General features: G+C 33.5%; 1 protein-coding gene across 25 annotated transcripts in view; it reads left to right on the top strand.

The window, feature by feature from the left end:
- The window catches only part of FIP1L1 (factor interacting with PAPOLA and CPSF1), a 73,225-nt gene that overhangs the window by 42,509 nt on the left and 8,352 nt on the right, over positions 1 to 22,364 (top strand). For 13 of the 25 annotated variants that reach the window (XM_090266885.1, XM_090266875.1, XM_090266884.1 and 10 more), the window contains 5 exons: positions 340 to 433; positions 2,600 to 2,756; positions 13,039 to 13,065; positions 15,056 to 15,110; positions 16,478 to 16,533. In XM_090266885.1, the coding sequence (XP_090123011.1) occupies positions 340 to 433; positions 2,600 to 2,756; positions 13,039 to 13,065; positions 15,056 to 15,110; positions 16,478 to 16,533 (389 nt within the window). The remainder of the gene's footprint in view (positions 1 to 339; positions 434 to 2,599; positions 2,757 to 13,038; positions 13,066 to 15,055; positions 15,111 to 16,477; positions 16,534 to 22,364) is intronic. The other 12 variants (XM_090266887.1, XM_090266878.1, XM_090266886.1 and 9 more) reach the window with 1 other exon arrangement.

Here is a 22,364-nt window from a genome sequence, read left to right as displayed (position 1 = left end):
AGCGTTTGCTTCCTGATTCAATTCCACAAGGATAAATTCAGTCAGCTACTATTAAAAAATAGTAAGTTTAGAAGAAAACCTATAAAAATGCTTAAATATAATCTTACAATCATCATTGGGTGTGTTGGTCTAAGCTTATTAATAAGAATGCAGTTTTTTGACCATGCAAAGTAGGGAAGTTCAATCAATTTAGTGAAGTTTTTTCAGTGTGTATTGTAATCTGATTTTATTTTAAAGTACAATGCATAAGGTTTTAGATTTATTTCTCACCTTATATTTGTTTTCTTTTTTAAATGTCTAATTAGATAAAAGTGAATTGATTCAATTTTTATGTTACAGGAGATTACCTGGGGCAATTGATGTTATTGGTCAGACCATAACCATCAGCCGAGTTGAAGGAAGGCGACGGGCAAATGAAAATAGCAACATACAGGTTTAGTATTTTTTAAATTATTATTGTTTTTAGCTGAAAAAATATATGCATGCTTTAATTTAATTTACGCTATATTCATAGTGTTATACTACAAAGCGATTTAAAGTGTGGAGTCAGTCACCCTTTTATTACAAAAGCTGTTCCATTTAGAATTTGTAACCTTGTGTCTTTTTTAGTAAGATTCTTTCCTTGTTATAAATATAACATATGGCTCCATTGAACAAAAAGAGGGAAATATGGGAAAGTCTAAAGAACAAAATAAAAACACTGGTAATTCTACTAAGATAACCACTCTAAACATTCTGATACAACTCTTACATGTCATTGAGCTAGACTGGTGTACTATTATATTTTAGTGTATCCTTTTTTTTAACTTTAAATTATCATTTGCATTTTCTCATATTCTTAAAACTATAACTTAAAATCTCTTTATGATAGTGTTATTGTATGGATATATCATAATTTATTTAGTGTGGCTTTTCTTAGGGAAAACAAATTTGTAAGCCCTGTGTTTTCAAGTGAAAGGATGTAAGGTAATGAGTTATTAGTAACTGGGATAATTCAAGTTATTAGCAACTGAAACTTTCAGCTATTAGCTTGACCACACTTGTTTTATACCTATTTCCTTTTCTTTTACTGAATTTATTGGCATGATATTGATTATAAAATTATATGAGTTTCAGCCGTATGGTTCTATAATACATCATCTGTATATTGTGTTTTGTGTTCATCACCCCAAGTCAAGTCTCCTTCCATCACCATGTATTTCCCCTTCTGCTATCTTCTACCTCCCTCAACCCCTTCTCCCTTTGGTAATCGCCATGCTTTTGTCTGTGTCTGTGATGTTTTTCTTTACTTAATTTCTTCACCTTTTTTACCCAGCCCCTAACCCCCTCCTCTCTGACAGCTGACGGTCTGTTCCCTATATCTATGAATCTATTTCTATCGTTAGGAATTTTCTTTTCATGAGCACTTAAAAATGTCTATTTTTTTGTTTTTCATTACCTTTAATAAGTTAATCATGTAGAATGTTCTTTTTATCATCTTTAAAAATAAATAATTTCTAAAATGAAGCTGTTTTTTTCTTTCCCCCACCATCAAAATGCTATAATCTTAAAAAATAAATCTGTTCTCTTTATTAAAAATAGCTTATCAGCATATGCTTTACAGAAGTCACTGTACTTAAATGTAGAACAAGTTAATGAAGGATTATATGTCCAAATGATATGCTTTAGCTAGTAAGGATTTGAGAAATATAATTTTAATGTACAATATTATGTTGCCTGTCTCTGCTGTTTTCTAAACATGTTTGCACATTAGAATCCGTCAGGAAGCTTGTAAAAAATCCAAATTTCTAGGTGCCAGTCTCCTGTAGATTTGGTGCCTGTACCTTACCTGTTCACACAGGTCAGAATTTTTTGAACACTTCTATTTTTCAAGTGTAAACCATTGTTCTTAAAGTTACAAGGGTCACATGAAAAAGTTATCTATATATCTGGCTGCCTCTTGCACCCTGTTTATGTGTGCTTTATGGTCTCTATCTTTGCGCCCTGGTGATGACAGGCCCTGTAACAATGAATATATGGTTCTGCTGCTGTGTTAATTTTTTAATGCTAATATCTGACACTAATGATTCCATTGCTTTAATTTGAATGCTTTAACTTTGGTTGGATAATGAAGATAATACTTATTACATTTTATTTATAAAGTACTTAATTTTCTCTTGTTTAGAATATTTTTATCATTTAATTATTTCTTAATAAGAACTTTTGTAATGATTCTTTTTCTTTTAAAATTTAATTTAATTTAATTTTTGGTGGGGGACCCCCTCTGTAACAATTCCCCCCTCTTGGACTTAAGACCCTTTATGATCTTATAAAGGACAATGGGCAAAGGTCTCGTGCTCCTCTAGCTGCTTCAGGCTGGACATGGTTGTCATCCTACCTACGATTCCGTTGTTTTTATAGGCTTTAAATATGTGCGTTAAGTGTATACTCACATCTCTGTATATACACAGACATCACACACAGAAAATTAGTCCTGCCTCCTCAAAATATTTGTATATAAGTAAAACCTTTTACTTTGGTTCTTAGATGAAATATACTGAGTTTAATCTCAAATAAGAACATTTATTCATCTTTTTAATAAACTATGCTCTAATTTTAGGTCCTTTCTGAAAGATCTGCTACTGAAGTAGACAACAATTTTAGCAAACCACCTCCATTTTTCCCTCCGGGAGCTCCTCCCACTCACCTTCCACCTCCTCCATTTCTTCCACCTCCTCCAACTGTCAGCACTGCTCCACCTCTGATTCCACCACCAGGTAAATAGTACATAGACATTTGGTTTTGAAAAAAATAATAGCCCATGAATATTTCTTTTATTTTGAATTTAACAATTAAAATATATATTTGAAAAATAACATCTTCACTGATTGCATTGCATTAAAAGTAATAGATACAAAATTATGTTGTCTTCAGTAGATTCATATTGAAACAGATGTATGTATGTCTTGCTATTTCAGTATAGAAAAGAGACAGTGTGCTAAAATAGAGAAGAATGTATGGATACTAAACTTATGATCCAAAAATATGATCATATTCACCAAACTACAGTTGCTAATTGTATAAGTCCATACTGAATTATAAATCATGTTAACTTGTTTTGAAAAAAACTTTTGAAGATACTTTTAGAATTGGAGTAGGTAAAAAATAATATATCCTATGAGGAGAATTTTGAAATGGAAATCTCAGTCTGGTCATCTTCTTTCTTTGTATACTGGTTTCCTTTTAGGAGACTACTTCTGGGTGCCAGGTACCTGGTATTTACTTGTTTTAAATGAGGCACAAAATTTAATGTAAAATTTTTAATAATATTTGTAGCCACTTTTGATTATTTATTTATTAAAAACTAGATCAGAGGCCAATAGAAAAAAATTACAAATAATCCCCAAATTTCATACTTTCAACCTTTCATCCAGTAGCCTTTAATTACTTTTTTCCTAGGGAGACTGCCCATAGTATATGATGGAAAATTAGCTATTGTACCCAATCAGAATTACATGTGTAATATATGTTTAGGTTGTAATATGTCAATTTATGCTGAAGAGCCATGTCCACTCACTCACTTAACATTTACAAGAGAGCTGTCTTGCTTTTAAGGTGTCAGTTATGGTTAGAATATAGAGGCAAATAAAGGGTCTGAATAGTCCTTTCCTGTAGTACTCCTTGGCCTCTAAATGTCAGTTATCTCTCAGCCTTACAGCCACAATAACTTTGGATTCCTTCCATTGTCACCTCTACCTTCAAAAGGATTTTAAAATTATTATGAAAAATGACTGGCAATAGAGAATCTTGTTGCCTTAAAAATAGAGGAAGATTGGATAGGTTAGAGGCACTTATTCCAGGCAACATTGTTTCTAAAGTTCAGTTAATTCTTGTTCCAACAAGAATTTTTTGTTCCGAAACACAAACCGGAAGTTATGATTTGACCCATGGTTCTTGTATCTTTACTATGGTGAGAATTAACTAAATAAGGGAAAGTAATGAGAACTTAATGATTCATAAATGATTTCTTTGTCCCCTGAAAAAGATAAAATGTAGAAATAGTTAATTTTGAACATAATTTGATAAGACTAAAAGATGATCAGTGTATATGTTAACAGTTCTTATGCTAGATTGCTTTGTAACCTTATTTAAACTTTACTAGGTACTAAAAGTGATTTAAGAAAATTTTCTTATTTATTAGCTAAATAGTATATCCTCAGATGGCTAACATTTTATACAGTTCAATACTAGCTGTTTATTAAAGTGAGAGAGTGGTGATATGTAGTAATGATGAAAAAATAAATCGTCGGCGGCGGCAGCCGTCCGTCTCAAGAGACGATGGTGTAGCTTCTTAAGAGTCTATCTGCACTGCCGAGAATGGCTGTGCAGTCCGACTCGGGAGTGACACGGTATCTGTCTCCTCCCGTGTTGAATCGACATCTTGCGATGACGCTGGAGTGTCCTCTCCAGCGAAGCTGAAGCTAGAGAGCCTGGGCAGGGTGATATGGAGGGTCTGCTGTTGCCCATGCAGCAGACCCCCCCTCTCTTCGCAGCTGAAGGGCCCAAGGGAAAGACGGAGTCAATACAGCTTGGCTTCAGGTGCGCCGCAAGAGTTGCGGGTGTTGACTACAACGTCAAACCGCCTTAGGGACTCCGGCTCCGGATTTTCTGTCGGGGTTTACTCCCTTAGCCTTTCCCCTGAAGAGGTATGCCGCAAGGCAGCGGAGGTTTTTTGGAGTCAGAGTTTTCCTTCTCTGATGTGCCCTGACTGGAAGATCGAACCAGCGAAACTTAGCTCGCAGGCCAACGCTCAATCCACTGAGCCAAACCAGCCAGGGATTGAAAAAATAAATACCTCACAAGTATAAGGATATTTAGTAGTTCTGGAAGATATTGCTGATAGGCAATGGCATTATCTGAAGTAGACTTTTTTTAATGATAAAATTACTCCCCTTTATAATCTCTGTTTATAAGGTAACATCTTTTAATAATGTATACATGATGTATGGCATTATTCTGTAACAGATTATTATTCTGTTGCATAAACTATATTTAATGTTAATTTTCAAGCATATGCTTTCCATATTTTAAATAACTATCCAGATTTCCTTGAATGCTTATTTTTGGATTGCACTCCACGCTGTCCTATCAACATTTAAGGAATATAAATTCAGATGGATTTTAATGCTAATGTATTTACCCTAATGCTGCTGTATTTGCTTGAGTGAGGTGGGGGAAGATACCAATTCATATTAAAAACCAAATATTTGTAAGTTGAGGCTAATTGAAATACTCATTTTTACTAGATTGTGAGCTCTTTGGGAGAGTATGTTTCCCCATGGTCTTATGTATACTTGACATTCTCTAAATATGTTAACTAATTGAATTAGAAACATTTATATATCTGTAACATAGGGGAATTTTCAGATTGATAGTTGGTACAGTCACACAGGCACTTACCAGTCAGAATGGGCACTGGCTTCAAACAGCACCACGGCTGCACAGATACATGCCAGCTGCATGTAGGCCTTGATTAAAGCCACATTTTAACTTACTATTTGCCAAAGAACCACATGGTTACAGTATATTCTCTTGAGTTTGCTATAATTTATATCACCTTAAGAATCATAAGCAGCTAATGAAAGAAAATTGGCTCAGAGTTTTTTTGTAAGTATTGCCTTAATAAGTAAATTCCTTTCTTCTAGGAGAAACCTTGGGTTTTCTTTGTGATTTGTTGAGAAATACTAAAAGGAAAAAATATTTTAAGAATTAATTTAAACATTTTAATATTGACTTTGTTAACATTGGCTTTCAAATGCGTTTTTAAAACTATAATTCTGTATATGATGGGACAAATAAATAATGATGTATTAAGTCCATATTTGGGGGTGCGTCCAGTTTTTTTTATAAATAACGTAACCATATATCCAGATTTGCCTAGCACAGCCCTGCTTTATATGTTTTTGTCCCTGCATAATTATTATTCACTCAGAAATGCCCTTTTTGGAGGATAAAATTTTTAATCAGCTCTGTAGTTGGCTCCTAGTGTAAGCAGATAGTTACTCCTTAGCATGTGGAGTGTGATGGACAGTGCTCATTCAAGGGACCTTTACTGTCAGATAGTTAATAGAAGAGGATAAGTATATTGTCTCCTCTCTGCCTCAAGCATCCATCTGCTAATATACATGAGACCCTAGTAACAGGGAGAACAGAGCACTTTTGGCCATAATAGATTAGTATGAAAAGTAGGAGAGTAATGGAAAAATATTTAATCTGGTTCCTAGTTGCTGAACTAACCATAGCTTGAAAACGAACACTGATTATTCAGGATCTTCCCTAATTTTCAGAAAATCTTTTTTCATTTTCTAGTGCACCAGATCTATTGTATTAGTGCGGTTTATTAAACACTGTGTAGTAATACAAATAATAGCTAATATTTATTGAATGCTTACTATTCAAGACATTGTTCTGAGCACATTTCTTGTATTAACTCAGTTTCACTCTTGACAGCATTTGAAGTAGATATCCTAATTTTACAGATATGGAAACTGGGACTCGAGGAGTTTTAAGTATTAGCTAGAAAAGTAGCAGAACCAAAATTCTAACCCAGGCAGTTTTCCTCAAAAACTATTTTATTAACTATGTTGAAGTGAATCATTACCTGTGTCAAGAAGGCTATATTATTGAATTATGTGATTCATCCCACTAACATGCCCTGAAAGCCTTTCTTTTTTTCATTTTTGTTTTAAGCATTTTCTTTCTTTTTTTTTTTTTTTTTTTAAGCATTTTCTTGATGTTGAGGTATGTGTGTGTGTAGGGAAGTTACGGAAATTGTAAAGGGCAGAAATCAGTTTTTTTTTTAAATCCACTAACTGAGGTATTACTGTTTGCCTGATTTGTAAGTTTGTGTTCACTGAATAGTATTGAAATTCTTGGTTATTAGAATAAAAATTATAAAATTGGAAGGATTGATGTTATAGAGTAATTTTTTTATTGTGGTAAAATATGCGTAACAATATTTATGGTTTTAACCATTTTGTAAATGTGTAGTTCAGTGACATTAAATACATTCAGGGTTGTATAACCATCACTAGGATCTGTACCTAAAACTTTTTCATCATCTATAACAAAAACTATGTACTCATTAAACAATAATCCCTTCCTGTTTATCCCAGCTCCTAATAGCCTGTATTCTTTCTTTCTCTATGAATTTGCCTGTTCTAGGTACCTCATATAAGTGGAATCATTCAATATTTGTTTGTGTTGGGCTTATTTTAATGATTGTAAACAAACCTTTTAAAATTGTTCAACCTATATTACATTTCATTTAGGGTTTTAAGTGTTAATTTACTTCAGTGTCATGTTTTGTTTTTATTTTTCATAATAGAGTTTATTGACAAAAGGCATATTCAGTTTAACTCATTTCTTGTTACATTAATCAGTATTAGGGCTCATGTGACTGTGGTTATATATGTCTTGGGAACAACTGAAATCTAGCTCAGGAGTAGAACTCTAGTACATTGAAGAAGGCTCTTTGCTGTACTGAGATGTAGCCCAGCTAGTCTGGACCATAGACCAGTCATCTCAGCACTTAAAGTTGGATATAGGGTTTAGTTGTTTATCTAGATTTCAAAATGTATAAGCTGCATTTTAGAAGGAATTAGATTTTTTCCTAAAAGATTGTCAGGCATGTTGAGTGTCTTACTTATTTATTCCTTAAATATCTTGAGCTGGGATTAGCAATGATACATGGGGTTTGGGAGGAAAGTGGCGTACGTCTGGAGTCTTCAGCATTTCCTCCAAGGCCTATCATGTCTTTAAATTATTTTTCCCTTAGCAATCTGATTCCAGCACAGTGGCTCTCAAACTTTTGGGCCACAGACCCAAAATTACTTAAAAATTACTGCAGACCCCAAAGAGCTTTTATTTATGCATGTTAACATCTATTTTTTGTATTAGATATTAACTGAGAAATTAAAATACTATATTTAGTCCTTATTTTCTAAAATACTCATAATAAATCCATTACATATTCACAGTTAGAAAATATTTTCTTGTAAAATACTATTTTCCCAGAACAACAAAAAAATATTTAGTGGAAAGAGTGGCATTGTTTTACACTTTTGCATCTGTTTGCTGTGTGCCGTAATAGAAAACTGGGTTGCCCTGTTTGTTTCACATTTCACATAGCCTCTGGAAAACTTTCTTGTAGATCTGTAAGGGAATGAGGGTAAAAATGGCAAGTGACATCTTAGTATTTTTATGAAAGTAGTTTAGACCTTACAACTTTCTAGAAAGGCTTTTGGGACCCCCAGGAATTTCCAGGTGGCATTTTGAGAACTGCTGCCTTGGTAGAAGGTTGACCTATATTGGATGAATATTATTAGCACCTTGGAGGAAGTACAATTTTGTTCCTCTAATTGATAAGCTATTTCATGAACATAACATTTATTAAGCTTATTTTATAGTTCCATGAAGCTTTTTGGTCTTATACAGCAAATTGCTTATTAACTGATGCTATTTGCCAAAAATGTATTTTACAGAAGTACCTTTGCAAAAGAATTCCTTGAAGTTTTTGAGAACTATACTCATCTTCTGTGTTAAGAAAACTTAACAGTCTGTTGTGCTTTTAATATACTCAAAATAGAAACTAAGGCTAATTATCTGTAATAAGTAGTATATTCTGGCACAATTAAAAATTAAATTAAGTTTAATAGAAATTAAAAGCTTCTTTTTAATGGTGATTTTTTAGGCTGTTAATTTTTAAATGTGTTTTGCCCATGGATGCTGTAACATAGATGCTACATTTTGTAGAATTTAATTATAATTTAATATTTGCCTTTTGTTTGTGTAACTCTTCCAATCATTTTGTGATTTTAAATGAGCTTATAGAGATCAATTCCTTTACAAGTTTTTTTTTTTTTTTTTGTAAGAATACTGAAATTTCTATCAGAGATGTTTTTATTTGTTTAACAGAATTCTAATATTTGTAGCCTGTAGATTATTTTATAAACTGGAGGATTAAGAGATCCTAATGGGATAAAGTAATTTATTACATTTATAGTTACCAATAAACCGTCTTTTTAACTTCTTAGGTGTGAAGTATTCTGGTAACTTCATTGCCTTAAGTTTGTGACCATAGCACCTTTTAACACATATTTTTTCTTTAAAATTATTCCATTCTATTTTGTATTTTGTGATTAATTATTTTTCACCTTAATTATTAAAAACAGTTTTATAGTATTCTATATCCTATGTTGCCTTTTTTATTAAAGTAAATTATAGGTGAAATGTGTTTATATATAATTTTAAGAACACTGCTACACAGAAAAAGCCATGTAATGGAAGGTGATATGTAATAATTTTATAAGTCTTTTCATGTGCAGAACTTATGTATGGACTTTGTCTTAAAAACCAGTGAGACTTAAGGAAAGTGATCAGGCTTAATTATTTGTAACATAATAATGTTGAAATTTGGACGTTATCTGTGAGATCTTGGAACTAACAATTTGAAGTTACCAGTGAGACCCTATCACATAATTAATTTTGCTGTGAGGTTTTTTTTGTTGTTGTTGTTTTGTTTTAACTTAATAGAGGAATGATAGGTAGTTTTTATGTGTATTGGCTAGCTATTGCTGCAGAATAAATTACTTCCTAACGTATTGGCTTAAAACAACAATATATTATTGAATAGTTTTTTTGTGTGAGGAACATGGAGGTAGCCCAGCTGGGTCCTCTGCTTCAAGGTCTCTTACAGACATTGCAATGGTCATCTCATAGGCTTGACTGAGAAAGGATTCTCTCCAGCATGGCAGCTTGTTTCATGAAAGCATGTATGCCGAGAAGACAATAGGGAAATCAGCAAAATGGAAGTCACTGTCTTTGGAATTGTAGTCATGGAAGTGACATCCCATCATTTTTGCTATATTTTGTTTCTTAAAAACAAGTTATTATATCTGGCTGGGACTTAAGGGGAGGATAGAAATACCACATGTATAAAAAGGCATAAATACCAGGAGGCTCAGGGATCACTGGAAGCCATGTCATAGGCTGCCTGTCATGTTACGTTTTTTTGCCTTAGTTATACAAAATCGTGATGAAATACATTGAGAATGAGTTCTTAGATAATTTTTATTCATTTTGTTGTTGTTGAATGTGGAGCCTCTTAATTTTGTGAGAATTTAAAAAATTCTCTTTATTATATTTTGCAGGTATGCTGCCTTTCTATTTCTTTGCTTCAATTACTTCAGTCCCTCAAATAGGATTTCAGGGCCCCCTACCCTCACTCTTTACATTTAAGAGTATGTGTTACATACTGGAAAAATTTCATTTCCTTCTCTTTCTTTTGAGGATGCCAGATAGTATAGGCTGTCATACAACTGTACAATTTTACTTCAAAGTGTCACATACTTTGTATGTTTCATAAAAATTTGGAATGGAATTTATTTTGTCTATATTGAATATTAAGGTGTTCAGCAGTGCAGAAGAGAAGTTTATAATTGAATCCATCGATTCCCAAAGTTATCGTCTTTGGTCAGCAACATCACCATCTCCTGTTAGAATGCCAATTCTCTGGTCCCACTCCAGACTTACTGAATCAGAGATTCTAGGGGAGGGGTCCAGCAATATATGTTTCAACAAGTTCTCCAGGTGGTTCTTCTGACAGGTGGTGAAGTTTCAAAACCATTAATCTAAAAACTTGTGGCCAGTTTTAGCAATCTTACTTTTACTGCTATTATACAAGGCTTTCCAGAAAAATAAACATTTTTTCCCTACTCATTTTACAGGTAAAGGACACAGAGAAGAAATTACTTGCCTTTGTGTATTTCGGGTCTGTTGACTAGGCAGCACCTGTGTTGGCCAGGAAAGTGAGAATATTGAGAGAGAACACAGGGATTTTTGAGATGAATTTTTCTTTCCTTATACTGTTTCTCCTTGGTTAACAAAAGTCAAATGCATTTTAAATAGTGATTTTTAGAGGAGAATTATGTTGGCCTAACATATTAAACTTTCTTAGTTGCATTTTGAAAATACATTAGAAAATTGTAAAAGAATTGACTGTATAGTGTTAAATCAACTTTATAGTTAAGTTTCAGTGAACATTTGCCAATAAAGATTTACATTGAAATATCTTAGGTGGAATAGAAGTCTCACAAAAGGTCCCTTTCTAGTTGTCTTGCCAACTTTCTGATGTGTAGATACTGATTGGAAAGGCATCTATATAGGTAGCATGATTTTTCTTTCATGTTCTTAATTTCTCCTGGTTGATTATTTTTTTAAAACCTGTCCTGTGATATTATTATAGTAAGATTCAAATTAAAAGCATACTATATTTAACAATTTATTTATATATCTTTTTATCACTATGTTATGTGAAAAATTTGATAAATGTTTTTGAGGACTAAATTTTGAGAGGGCTGGTTAGTAATTTCTTAGTTAATTTGCATGAATTCACATTTTATTGACTGTACCAAGTGTATTAGCTGAAATGATACATGCTGCTCATGTGCTCATTCACATAAAATTATTAGGATTACAGAGTGGGTTGCCGAATTTGGTATAGTTCTTTTATCTTATACACCTAAGAAAATGGGTGTTTAAATGTAAAAACTAGGTTACATAGTGTAGTTCAGTACTGTACTAAACAAAATCAAGTAATAGTAGATATTAATAAGAACATTGGATGTGCTCTGCCTTTCTTACTTTGCCCATTTAGTTAGCTGTCTGGAATTCTGCTGGCTTGTATTGTTTGCTGGATTCTTATAGTTTCATAATTTAGAAAACAACAGGATAACCAAAGGATAAATGAGAATCATTATTAAGTGTAGATCAGTTTAAGTAGACTTATGGAGGCCTAATGATTTTTCTAAGATGATGGCTGCTTTACATATCTATTACAGTCTTACTGGTTTTATAAGTTTATCGTATCCTTTTATTGCACAGTGGTTAAATGAGGTGCGTCATTATTCATTTGAAGGCCACTTGCTACCTTAAGAACTTTTTATATAAACTTATTCTGGTAAAACATACAAAGAAAATTTTAAAATTATTAGCAGATTTTTCATCAACAAAAACATTTGAAAATGATTCTGTTTTCATTATTTTTTTCCCATGCATTTAGTTGATGAATTAGGTTATTTTTCCTCCAATTTTGATACAGTTCATGGTTCTTACGATAGATTTCTCTGCTCTGCTGAAGTTATTTATGGTATAAAATTTTCATGAAACAGTTTTTTTTTTTTCTGTTCTTAATAATGTCATTTTTCAGCAAACAAAAAGTAGTTACAGTGTGCATGCCACATAAGTTCTACATGAGGATTTAAGTGCACATTTGACAAATGTAAACTGAGAATGTTTATATGTAGTTGAATATTTCTTAAAGTTTATAATGTGTGCAAATGAGTGAGAGTCATTCAAACTAGTATTTTCTGACTCCTATAGAAGTAAATTGTCTACATTTATTTTAATGTGCCCTGTGGGTGTATATATATGAATTGGCTACACCCCCTTTTTCTACTCCCACAAATCAAGGGAAATAATAACCTTTCCCCACCCTGGTCAATAGTAAAACAATCCAGATCAACACCTGAATGTCCCACAAAGCTTTACTAAGTGAATATCCATCATCTTCAGAGTTACCTTGCAGTATCTACAGTATTAAAGAGCCCATTTATCAGTTTCCCTATTAAGATGTTAAAATAAGACCAGATGCTGATAATCAAACTTAGTGTTATTTTCATAGAGTTTGATATTTGTGTATGCACAAATGTGCTCTTTAACTGATGTCTAATTTTGTTTATGATCACAATTTGTGGGGGAAACCTGTTATCAAGTTGTTAGATTGGGTTTTCATTGAGGAAGTCAGATGTTATATACTCAAGTTGTTGGTCCTCTGCAAGAAAACAGAATGCTTCTCAGAGTGGATAAGCCAGGAAAATGAAGCGAGGGGTTTTATTTCAAAGGTGTGTTTTTTGTTTTTTGTTTTTTTTGGTGACGGCATAAATACATAACAGATTATAAAATCCAATTATATATTAAATTTCATCACTTGTTTTTTAGGTATTCCAATAACTGTACCACCTCCAGGTAAAACTTTTTACATGTTTTCTCCATCATTGTTAATAAACATGAAATTTCAAGCCTGTAGTTACAGGAGGGACAGTGTTGAAATGGTTAGAATATGGAATAGGCTATTGGGATTTCAAGGTCCTATTTTCAGCTCTGCCTTTGCTTCATTCCAGTTTTGATTAAGGTAATTAGTTTTCTTATACCTGTCTTACCCATTTCTGTAGAAGTAGAGATTCTGAGAAAATAAATACCACATCAATTTGTTGAAGAAAACTGAGTGTAGGATATAAAATAAAATTTTTATAAGAAGTACCAAGGAATTTTTTATATGATAAAGTGACTGCAAGAGGTGAGAAAGATCATTTATCTTAATTTTATTATGGTTTCTGGTTTTTTTTTTTTACCCTGCTGGCATAACTCAGTATTAGGAGAATTTTGAACCACACTATTAGATAGATTGATAACTGGACAGATGGTTGCTCTTTGAGTGGTGATTAAAGTGTTCATTGTTATAATGATATGATCAATAGTTTATATGTGGCCCAGTGTTGTTGTTGTTTTAATTTTTCAGGGTTCTTTTGTTTTTTGTTTTTTGTAGTATGATGCAAATGTGATTGCAGGTGTATTAACTGAGTTCAGTATTTAAAGCCAGGGAGCATAAAGAAAATGAGAAGTGACAATGCTTTGGAAGGGTGGGTCTAAATTCAAAATGACCTTGATAAGCAGAAATGGTGGAGTTTAGATAGCATAGGGGAGTATGCATATTTAGATGTGAGATAGTCACTGATTGTCTATAAATGTGGCTGAAAAAAACACCAGGAAAGTTATAAAAGAATCATTGGTGTGTCTTTTTAGTTTAAAAAGAAATGTGATTGTAAGACTTTAGAGTAGGATTGTGGACTTTGAGGACTAGTGTGGTACTTGCTAAACTCTACATTGCTAAGATGTTCAGTAGAGGATTTATTAATCCTAAAACTGGATACAGTGAGGATGAGCATGGTGAATTTGAAACAACTTGAAGCAGGGCCAAAACTGATTTAATTGGACTTTTGAGAAGGGTTAAGAGAACTGAGATTCACTTTTACATAGAATACTAAAAAGGAGGCCGAGTAGAAATGTTTTTAATATGTAAAAGGTGTAGAGAGTATGATAGTGGATTGTTTCTTGTCCTTGTTCAGGATAGCATATGCATTGGAGTGTGAGAGATATAAATAATATAATTTGATACATTTCCTAATAGTAAGAGTTGTTAAAACTTGGCTTGGTTTCATATATTGTGGAATCTTAAAGTCTTCATTGGGATTCTTTTTGTCTATCTTAATTTGAAAGTGTAGAGTAGATTAACTATTAAGGTCCCTTTTAGCCACATTCTGTGGTATTTCTTTTAGGTATTGCAAATTATTGAGAATGCAGGCCTCATGATATAAAAGTTCAAATTGTTTTCTTTCCAAACTAATGTAAATCTATATTACCTGCCTTTTGTAAACATAGTTTTTTAGGGTTGTGCTATTAAAACATTTTATGATGGATATTCTCAGCCTTAAGCATTTATTATATCTACTGGTAAGATTTTATTTATAAATTCTACATCTAAAACTCTAAATATTTTTTGAAAGAGGTAAATGTTATTTTATTTGCTTTTCTTCTAAAATATTTCAAGTCTAACATATCTGGTGGCAACACTACTACTGTTTTGTATATGGAAAAGGTAAGGCATTGAGATTAACATCTCATACTCACAAAATGGGCTGTGTGTGGTGCTGAAAATAAGACCGGGTGTCCTGACTCCCAGTTTGTGCTCTGTGTATTAGACCAGACTGTTCATTTAAAGTTTTATTACTTCAATATTTGTTTATAAGTTTAAACTCCATTCTTTTCTGTCCATTATAACATAGAGAAGCATGTTATGTCCCCAGAAAATTTAGTGATACGCAGCAACTTTGTTTTACTCTTGACATTAAGTATACATTCTCTTAATTTTTTATTTTCTTATGATTCAATGTTTCAGGTTTTCCTCCTCCACCAGGTGCTCCACCTCCATCTCTTATACCAACAATAGAAAGGTAAATCATTGCATATACTGTAAGTTTTTAATCATTGATAGACTTTTGACAGAAGAATCTTACACATGTTTTGTAATATTTTCACAGATTTAATGTTTAAATGGTAGTACCTGCCTTTTAATTAATAAGTCTAGATCTGTATTAGTTACTTTTATGTAAGATGTTGTGGACCTATGTAACCCAATGGCAAAACATAAAGAAAACTGAAGGATAATATTTTGAAATATCTTCCTTTGATTTATGATTAAAGAAACTCCTAAGTTAAAAAAAAACAAAATTCACTGTAATCAATTTTGTGGGAAATGCGAACAGATGACTGGTAACCATGAATAATGCATGTCTGTTTTAGGATTAGGTAAGGACAGCTATTATCAGGCACCATAGTAAAGAAAAGCTGCTTTACTCCTTGCTACCCTGCTGCAACTCAGCTTCCACAAAGGAGAACTAGATCCATTCTGCATAAGAATAGCCTTATTTCTATATCTGCATTTATGCTTTATGTTAGTTGGAATGCTACTGTAAAGAATATTTACCCTCATGGATGGCAGTGTGGTGTTTTAACAACATAGGCTCTGGAATCACAGAGACCTGGTTCAAGTTTTTGCCTTCTCGATTTACCAGCTTTGTGTTGCTAGGCAAGTTCATAATACTCCTTGAGACTTAGTTTCTTCTTTTTCCAAATGGGGGTTGATAGAATTGTGAAGATTAAAACAGCTAGTGCATTTAAAGCATCAACATAATTCTTAATAGATAGAAATTACTAATAAATGGTGGCTATTATTTCTGCCTAAGTGGCAAATAAATATAAAAGTAGTGTATTTTGAAAAAGTGATTTAAATTATATAAAAAGACAAAAATTGTAAGAACCTACTTACATCAATAGCTTCAAATCATGCACAAGATATTCAAAGAAAATTATAAAACTCAGTGAAGGATGAAGTGTGAGAACATAAGGATTTAATTTTATAAGTCCTTGTTAGATATATATATTTTTTCTCAACCAAAATGTTAAAAGTATTATTTGTTGATCCCGTCAGGGGAACTGAATTTCTTATTTATAACCAGTTTTTTTTTTTTAGACTAAATTTTAACTAAGTCTCAAATATTCTGTTAGCCTCAAAATTTCTGTTATCTTGTGAGTTAAGGTGAATTCATTGGGTTATTCATGTTTAGCAAGCTATATTTTTCTTTACAATTGAGTGTTAGGTTGGATATCTTTTGGAGGTTGAAAAGCCTGTTTTTAATATTAAAAATAAAATTACAGAATTTAAACTTATTATTGTGGTTAGTAAGTCATAATGTTTTGTACCAAACTATTAAAATTTAGAACTTAATAGTAACACATAAAAATACATTTTCTTCAACAGTGGACATTCCTCTGGTTATGATAGTCGTTCTGCACGTGCTTTTCCATATGGCAATGGTAAGTATTTTTATATTTATTTTTATTTATTTAGTTTCTTTTTGTTTAATTGTATTTTTTCCCTATTAGCATTTATCCCCCTCATACGCTCTTCCATCTCCACCCACCCCACCCCCCGCAATGGCAAGTATTTTTAGGTACCAGATTCAGTTTGAATCAGTAAAGGACTTAAATATTTTTATAGCAATAAAAACATACTTCCATAGTTTAAAACACTATCTTACAGAAAAACTAAAAAATACTAACTAAACAAGTAACTAAGTCTTAAATATATTTAAGGTTACTTAACAAAATAATTTTTTCTTTACTGTATTTTTTAAAATCAATAAATAGAGACACAACAGAGATATTTATACCATGTCTTTTCCTAAAAGGATTTAGGATTTGTCACCAAATTGTTTGTCTTCATTGTCTATAATCTTTCTGTTTTTTGACTCATAGTATTCAACTAGCCTTGTTCTGATCTTCCCCCATTAGTGGTTTATCTTTTCTTCTAGATCCTTTGGCTAAGTCCTCTATCATGTTCACTCTTGACAACTTTATCCACTCCAAGGGCTTCTGATACCAATTTCTGCTTAGATTCCTTTATGGTTTATTCGTTTGTTTTAAAAGTGCTATGCATTGTACTAGGTTTTAGAGATACAGGAAACTAGACATAGACAAAAGTTTGCCCTTATCAAATTTATAGGCTAATGAGGAAACAGATGATAGAAGAGTGTCTCATGGGAGCAGAGTGCAAGGGTCCTCCCACTCCAGAGGGATGGAGCTATAGATGATGTGACTCGGGGTTCAAAACATGTTCAGGGACATGGTGGTGATGGTGAGAACGTGTTAGGCTTTATGAACTGAATTGTGGTGTGGCTGGAATGTAAAGAATGCATGATGAATGTCTAGAGATGAGAAGAGAGCATGCAGGGCCTTGTAACCATTCCACATAATTTCAGCCTGATTCAGAGAGCTGTGAGGAGCAGTTTTGTATTATGCTGAGTTGTGAAATTGCTAGATTTACATTGGAAAAGGCCCGTTCTGGCTACCTACTCTGAGGAAATCGTGGGTGGGGGGAAGGTGGGAATGGCTGAGATGCCTGCTTGATAGGGAGAACAAGAAGCTATTGTAGTACTCTCATGTGCTGTATAGGACCCTTCTGTCAGTGATGAACTGCACCACAAACATGACTGTGGTTCCATGAGATTATAATGGAACTAAAAAATTTTCCGTCGCCTAGCACGTCATAGCTATCATAATGCGTTACTCACGTGTTTGTGGTGATGCTGGTATAAACACACCTACAGCGCTACCCGCTGTATAAAGTGTAGCCCATACAGTTATGTTTGAGTGTGCTCTTTCTACGTACATAAAAAAGTAGGTGGCTGTAAAACAGTGTGCCGTGTTACACCAGCATCAGCCTCATATATTTTGCATTTAGTGCATCTCTTGATTGTTTCATTTTCCCTTGTGCTTGATTTAATCTCATGTTGTTTTGTATAATAACATGCTGCACAGGTTTGTAGCATAGGAGCAGTAGGCTATACCAGATAGCCTAGGTGTGTAGTAGGCTGTACCATCTAGGTTTATGTAAGTGCACTCTGATGTTTGCACAAGAAGGAGGTTGTCTAATAAGTGTATTTCTCAGAACCTATCTTTGTCTTTAAGTGGCACGTGACTGTAATCCATGGGAAAAAATTACGGTGTCCTCTTTTCAGGTAGGAGTACCACTGGAGGTGGAGAAAATTGAATAGGTTAAAGGCTTATAGAGTGTAAGTATCAGTCATATATTTGGAGTTACCTTTAGGTATCTGTATTAGAGGGTTGTACTGTCCTTCAGACCCACTCTGTTGAAAGCCACATATGCCATCATTCACATGAAAAGGTAGTCTTTCTGTTGACTGATTTGTTTCATTGATTATACCAACTTTTTTTTTTTTTAAATAAATTCTCAGCTCCCAGGAAGTCGTATTACTTGAATTGCAATCTTGCTGCACCCTCTCAGTATTTTATGTGGCTTTTGTAGATCTTCAACCATTAAATGGAGAGCACAATTTTTCCCATAAGATAAAGTTCAGTGAGACTACATTGAAGCACTTTAGTCCTTCCATTTAATAAACACTCAGATATTAGCTGTTTCATTATTGATTATCTCCACCATCTTCAGCAAGCTCCAGGTTCTCTCCCTTTTCTACACTGAGGAAGAGTAGCATAACTATTAAAGCATAGGCTCTGTAGTTAGACAGCCTTGGTTTGGGTCCTGGGTCCATCTTACCTTAGTAACTTTGGGTAAGTTAAATAACCTAAATTGTTTTCTCAACTGTAAAATAAAGTTTGACTACAAAGTGCTGAGCACAGTGCCTGTAATATGTAAGTGCTTTAGTAAGAATTAAATGAATTAAAATTTTACCTATTATGGCACTTGTCATTTTGTGGTTTGTGATTAAATTCCTTGTGTACTAGTTTCAATACAAATGAATATAAGGAATAGCTAATATCAGAAAGATAAGACTGTATTCTTGAGATTACATACACAGTTTCCTTGTAGAAAATTTCATTTTTAAAAATACTTATTAAGTATTTAGCTTTTTCTGCTGTTTACTACCCCCAGCTCTTCTCTGAGCCTTTTTTTTTAAAATAAAGGACTTTTAAGTAATAACAGTTATAAAGCATTTTGCAAGAATTGAATAGAGGAAAGTTAGAAGTTTTCTTCATTCTAGTGAAAAAGGACCTTGGAATAAAGATGGTAAATGCAGCTTCCTCTTTGTAATTCTGTTTTAGCTCTGTTTATTTTATTTTATTATTTTATTATTTATTCCTAAATATTAATTATAGATGGAAATATTAAATTTTCCTTGATGTGCATATTAAGATTGTGCCTACAAAATAAGACCTAGTTTAAAAGTAATCTTTTGCAGGAATGTGAAAGAGCATAAGCATTTTTAATGGTTTCTAGATCTGATGGTCTCCATGGCATTTCTACATAAGCTTATCCCCTATTTCTTAAAAACAAATTTTTAAAAATTTATCGACTTTTATTCTTTCTCAGAGAGAGAGGTTGATTATTGTATGTGCCCTGACGGGATTGAACCTACAGCCTTGGTGTATCAGAATGATGCTCTAACCAACTGAGCTACCCAGCCAGGGCCATCACCTACTTCTTCATTTATATAACTTAAGATATCATTGTCAGGGCAGCCTTGCTCTGAGAAATCACCTGGAGACCACCGTGGAATCAGGCAATGAAATGGGTTTATTGAGGGGGGGAAGGGGAAAGAGGGGGAGGAGGGGAGAAGCAGTGCCCAAACCAACTCAACGGCCCATAGGAGCAAGGGGAATTGGGAGCAAGGGAACGGGGAATGGGGAATGGGGACTCCCATTCTTCCTCATGGGCCCATAGGAGTCCCACCTGCACTTTTGCAGGCACCAGATTATATTTGTCAACCACACATTTTGGTAAGGGTGAGTTTGCTTATCAACATATTCAGTAGGTCACTTACATCTCATTGCTTCCCCCGCCTGCTCCCCCCCACACACCAGGTTATTTAACATATCAGGCTAGGTCCATTACCATTTCCCCTGGGAACTATTTCAGTCCATCAACATATCTTTTGGGAACTAAGTCATCAGCATATCCTTTGGGAAAGGCTAAGTCCAGGGCCAGGTTGATGAGCATATACCAGAAGTCCAGGTGTGCATTCTAGCTGTCTCCATGTTCTGACAACCATGTGCTATCTGTCTACTATGATAAATGTGTATTTTGCAACTTACTATCTTTACTCACTTTTCCCCACCAGTGAAATTATAACATTATTTTTGTTCCTCTTTTTATTTATATACCTGCCCTCTTTTTCTTGTAACATCAATCATAGCTACTTTCTGCTTTTTAAAATTGTGTGGTAGTTTTCTGTTTACTTGATTTCTACTTTTATCCTTATTGTCTCCCTTTGGTTATATTATTTGGTACTTTTCTAAGTTCTTAAGTTGGAAGCTTAGTGGATTAACTTTCCATCTTTTCTAATGTGTTTTTAAAGATTAAAATTTCTCTTGAGAACAATTTGCATCTCTAGACATCTGATGTTTATGTTCAATTCCTAAAAGATGAAAAACATTTTGACACCTGAGTTATCAGAAATGTGAATTTAATTTTAAATGTATGGAGGTTATTTTCCCATAAATTTTTTAATTTTTAATTTAAATTGCATGGTGGTCAGGGAACATAGTGTTTAATATACTTATCCTCTGAAAGTACACAGTATACTTTTATGAATGTTTCATATGTGCTCGAGAAGAATGAGTGTTCTTTAACTGTTACAGGCGGTATTCTGTTAGGTTCATTATCAACCTTGTTAACAGTGTTTCGCTCAAATCTTATATATCTGTAGCAATTTTTTGTCTGCTTAAAGTATCAATAATTGAGAGAATTTTGGTATTCTCCCATGATCATTGTCAATTTTTCTATTTCTACATGTATTCCTGTTAGCTCTTACTCTCCAGAAATTTAAGGCTGTGTTGTTAGATACCTGGATGTTTAATTTGTTCTGTCTTCTTGGTGAGTTACATCTTTCATCTTCATGTAGTTATCTTTTTTTCCCCAGGTAATTCTTAACTGTGTGAGTCCTGCTTTGTCGTTAATATAGATGTACTCATATAGAGATTGAGGGGTGAGGCAGAGGTGCCTCCAACACCCTAGGCTCGGTTGGAACTACTCTGTCCAGCAGAGGTTTCATGACCACGGCGGAACAAATCTACCCAGGACATTTTATGTCTGGGGGAAGGGAGGTGGCTGCTCTCTCTAGGGGAGAACATTAATCAGACCTCCATCCCTCATGCCTTTTATTGAGGAGGATACACATGGGAGATACAAGGTCAAAATTCATGAATCATCAATAGCTTTTAGTCGTTCAGATAACAGTTGATAGTAACAGGTTACATGTATCAATATAGAGGGCACAGTGACCAGCTGTGTCAGGGTCTATCAAACATCTTGACGCCACACTGGCATTAGGTGCAAGGTTTCATACATTTCTTGCTAGAGATTGTTTATGTTACATTAAAAGATAAGCAGAGCAAGTTCTAAAGCATAATAAGCATTCTTTAAGTCCAATTGCCATGGAAACCCTCTGAGTGGTTTTTGGTTATGTTTCATGCTCAGCCTTATGTTGAGACTTAAAGACAAGCATGGCCGAAGTGCCGGCGGCAGGTGATGCTCAGGCCGGGGCTACAATTCCCTAAACCACAAGGAGCGGTTCAGCCATTTGGTGTGTTTTTGTGTTTTACATTCAAAATATAGTCAGAATTTTTCGAAGTACAGATCAAATTCTGTTATATAACTGATGAATTCAGTTCCATTTTATTTTATTCCGATTGTTGAGCTGATAAACTTGTCTACCTTACCCCATGTTTTCTAAGTCTTTTGAATTGAATTGGTGATTTTTAAATTATATTTTTCCCTATATTGTTTTGAAATTATACATTCTTTTCCTTTTTTTTTTTAAGTGGTTTCTCATAAAATGCATTATACATCTATCTGATAGAAGTTCTTTTGGTGAACTCTGTTAATTATGTTTGCTCACTTTTTTTGTTTATTAATGTGTTTTTTTTTTTTTTTTACTTTTGAAATAAAATATGTTGAGTACACATTTCCAGGTTTTATCTTCTCAATAATATGAAGATGTTCTAATGTATTCTGGTTTACATTTTTGATATTGGGAAGTTTGTGGTGTATCTATTTCTGGTTCCTGTTCACATTGCAAAGTGCAGTGTCTTTGTATGTTAGGTCTTTAAGATTTGTTTCTGGATATTCCCCCAATCTTTGAGTATTCCCTATATGTCACTTCTCTTTT

This window comes from Furipterus horrens, unplaced genomic scaffold (assembly GCF_987537825.1).
Source record: "Furipterus horrens unplaced genomic scaffold, mFurHor1.1.pri manual_scaffold_2, whole genome shotgun sequence".
Lineage (NCBI taxonomy): Eukaryota > Metazoa > Chordata > Mammalia > Chiroptera > Furipteridae > Furipterus > Furipterus horrens.
This window is presented reverse-complemented; position numbering and strand designations above follow the sequence as displayed.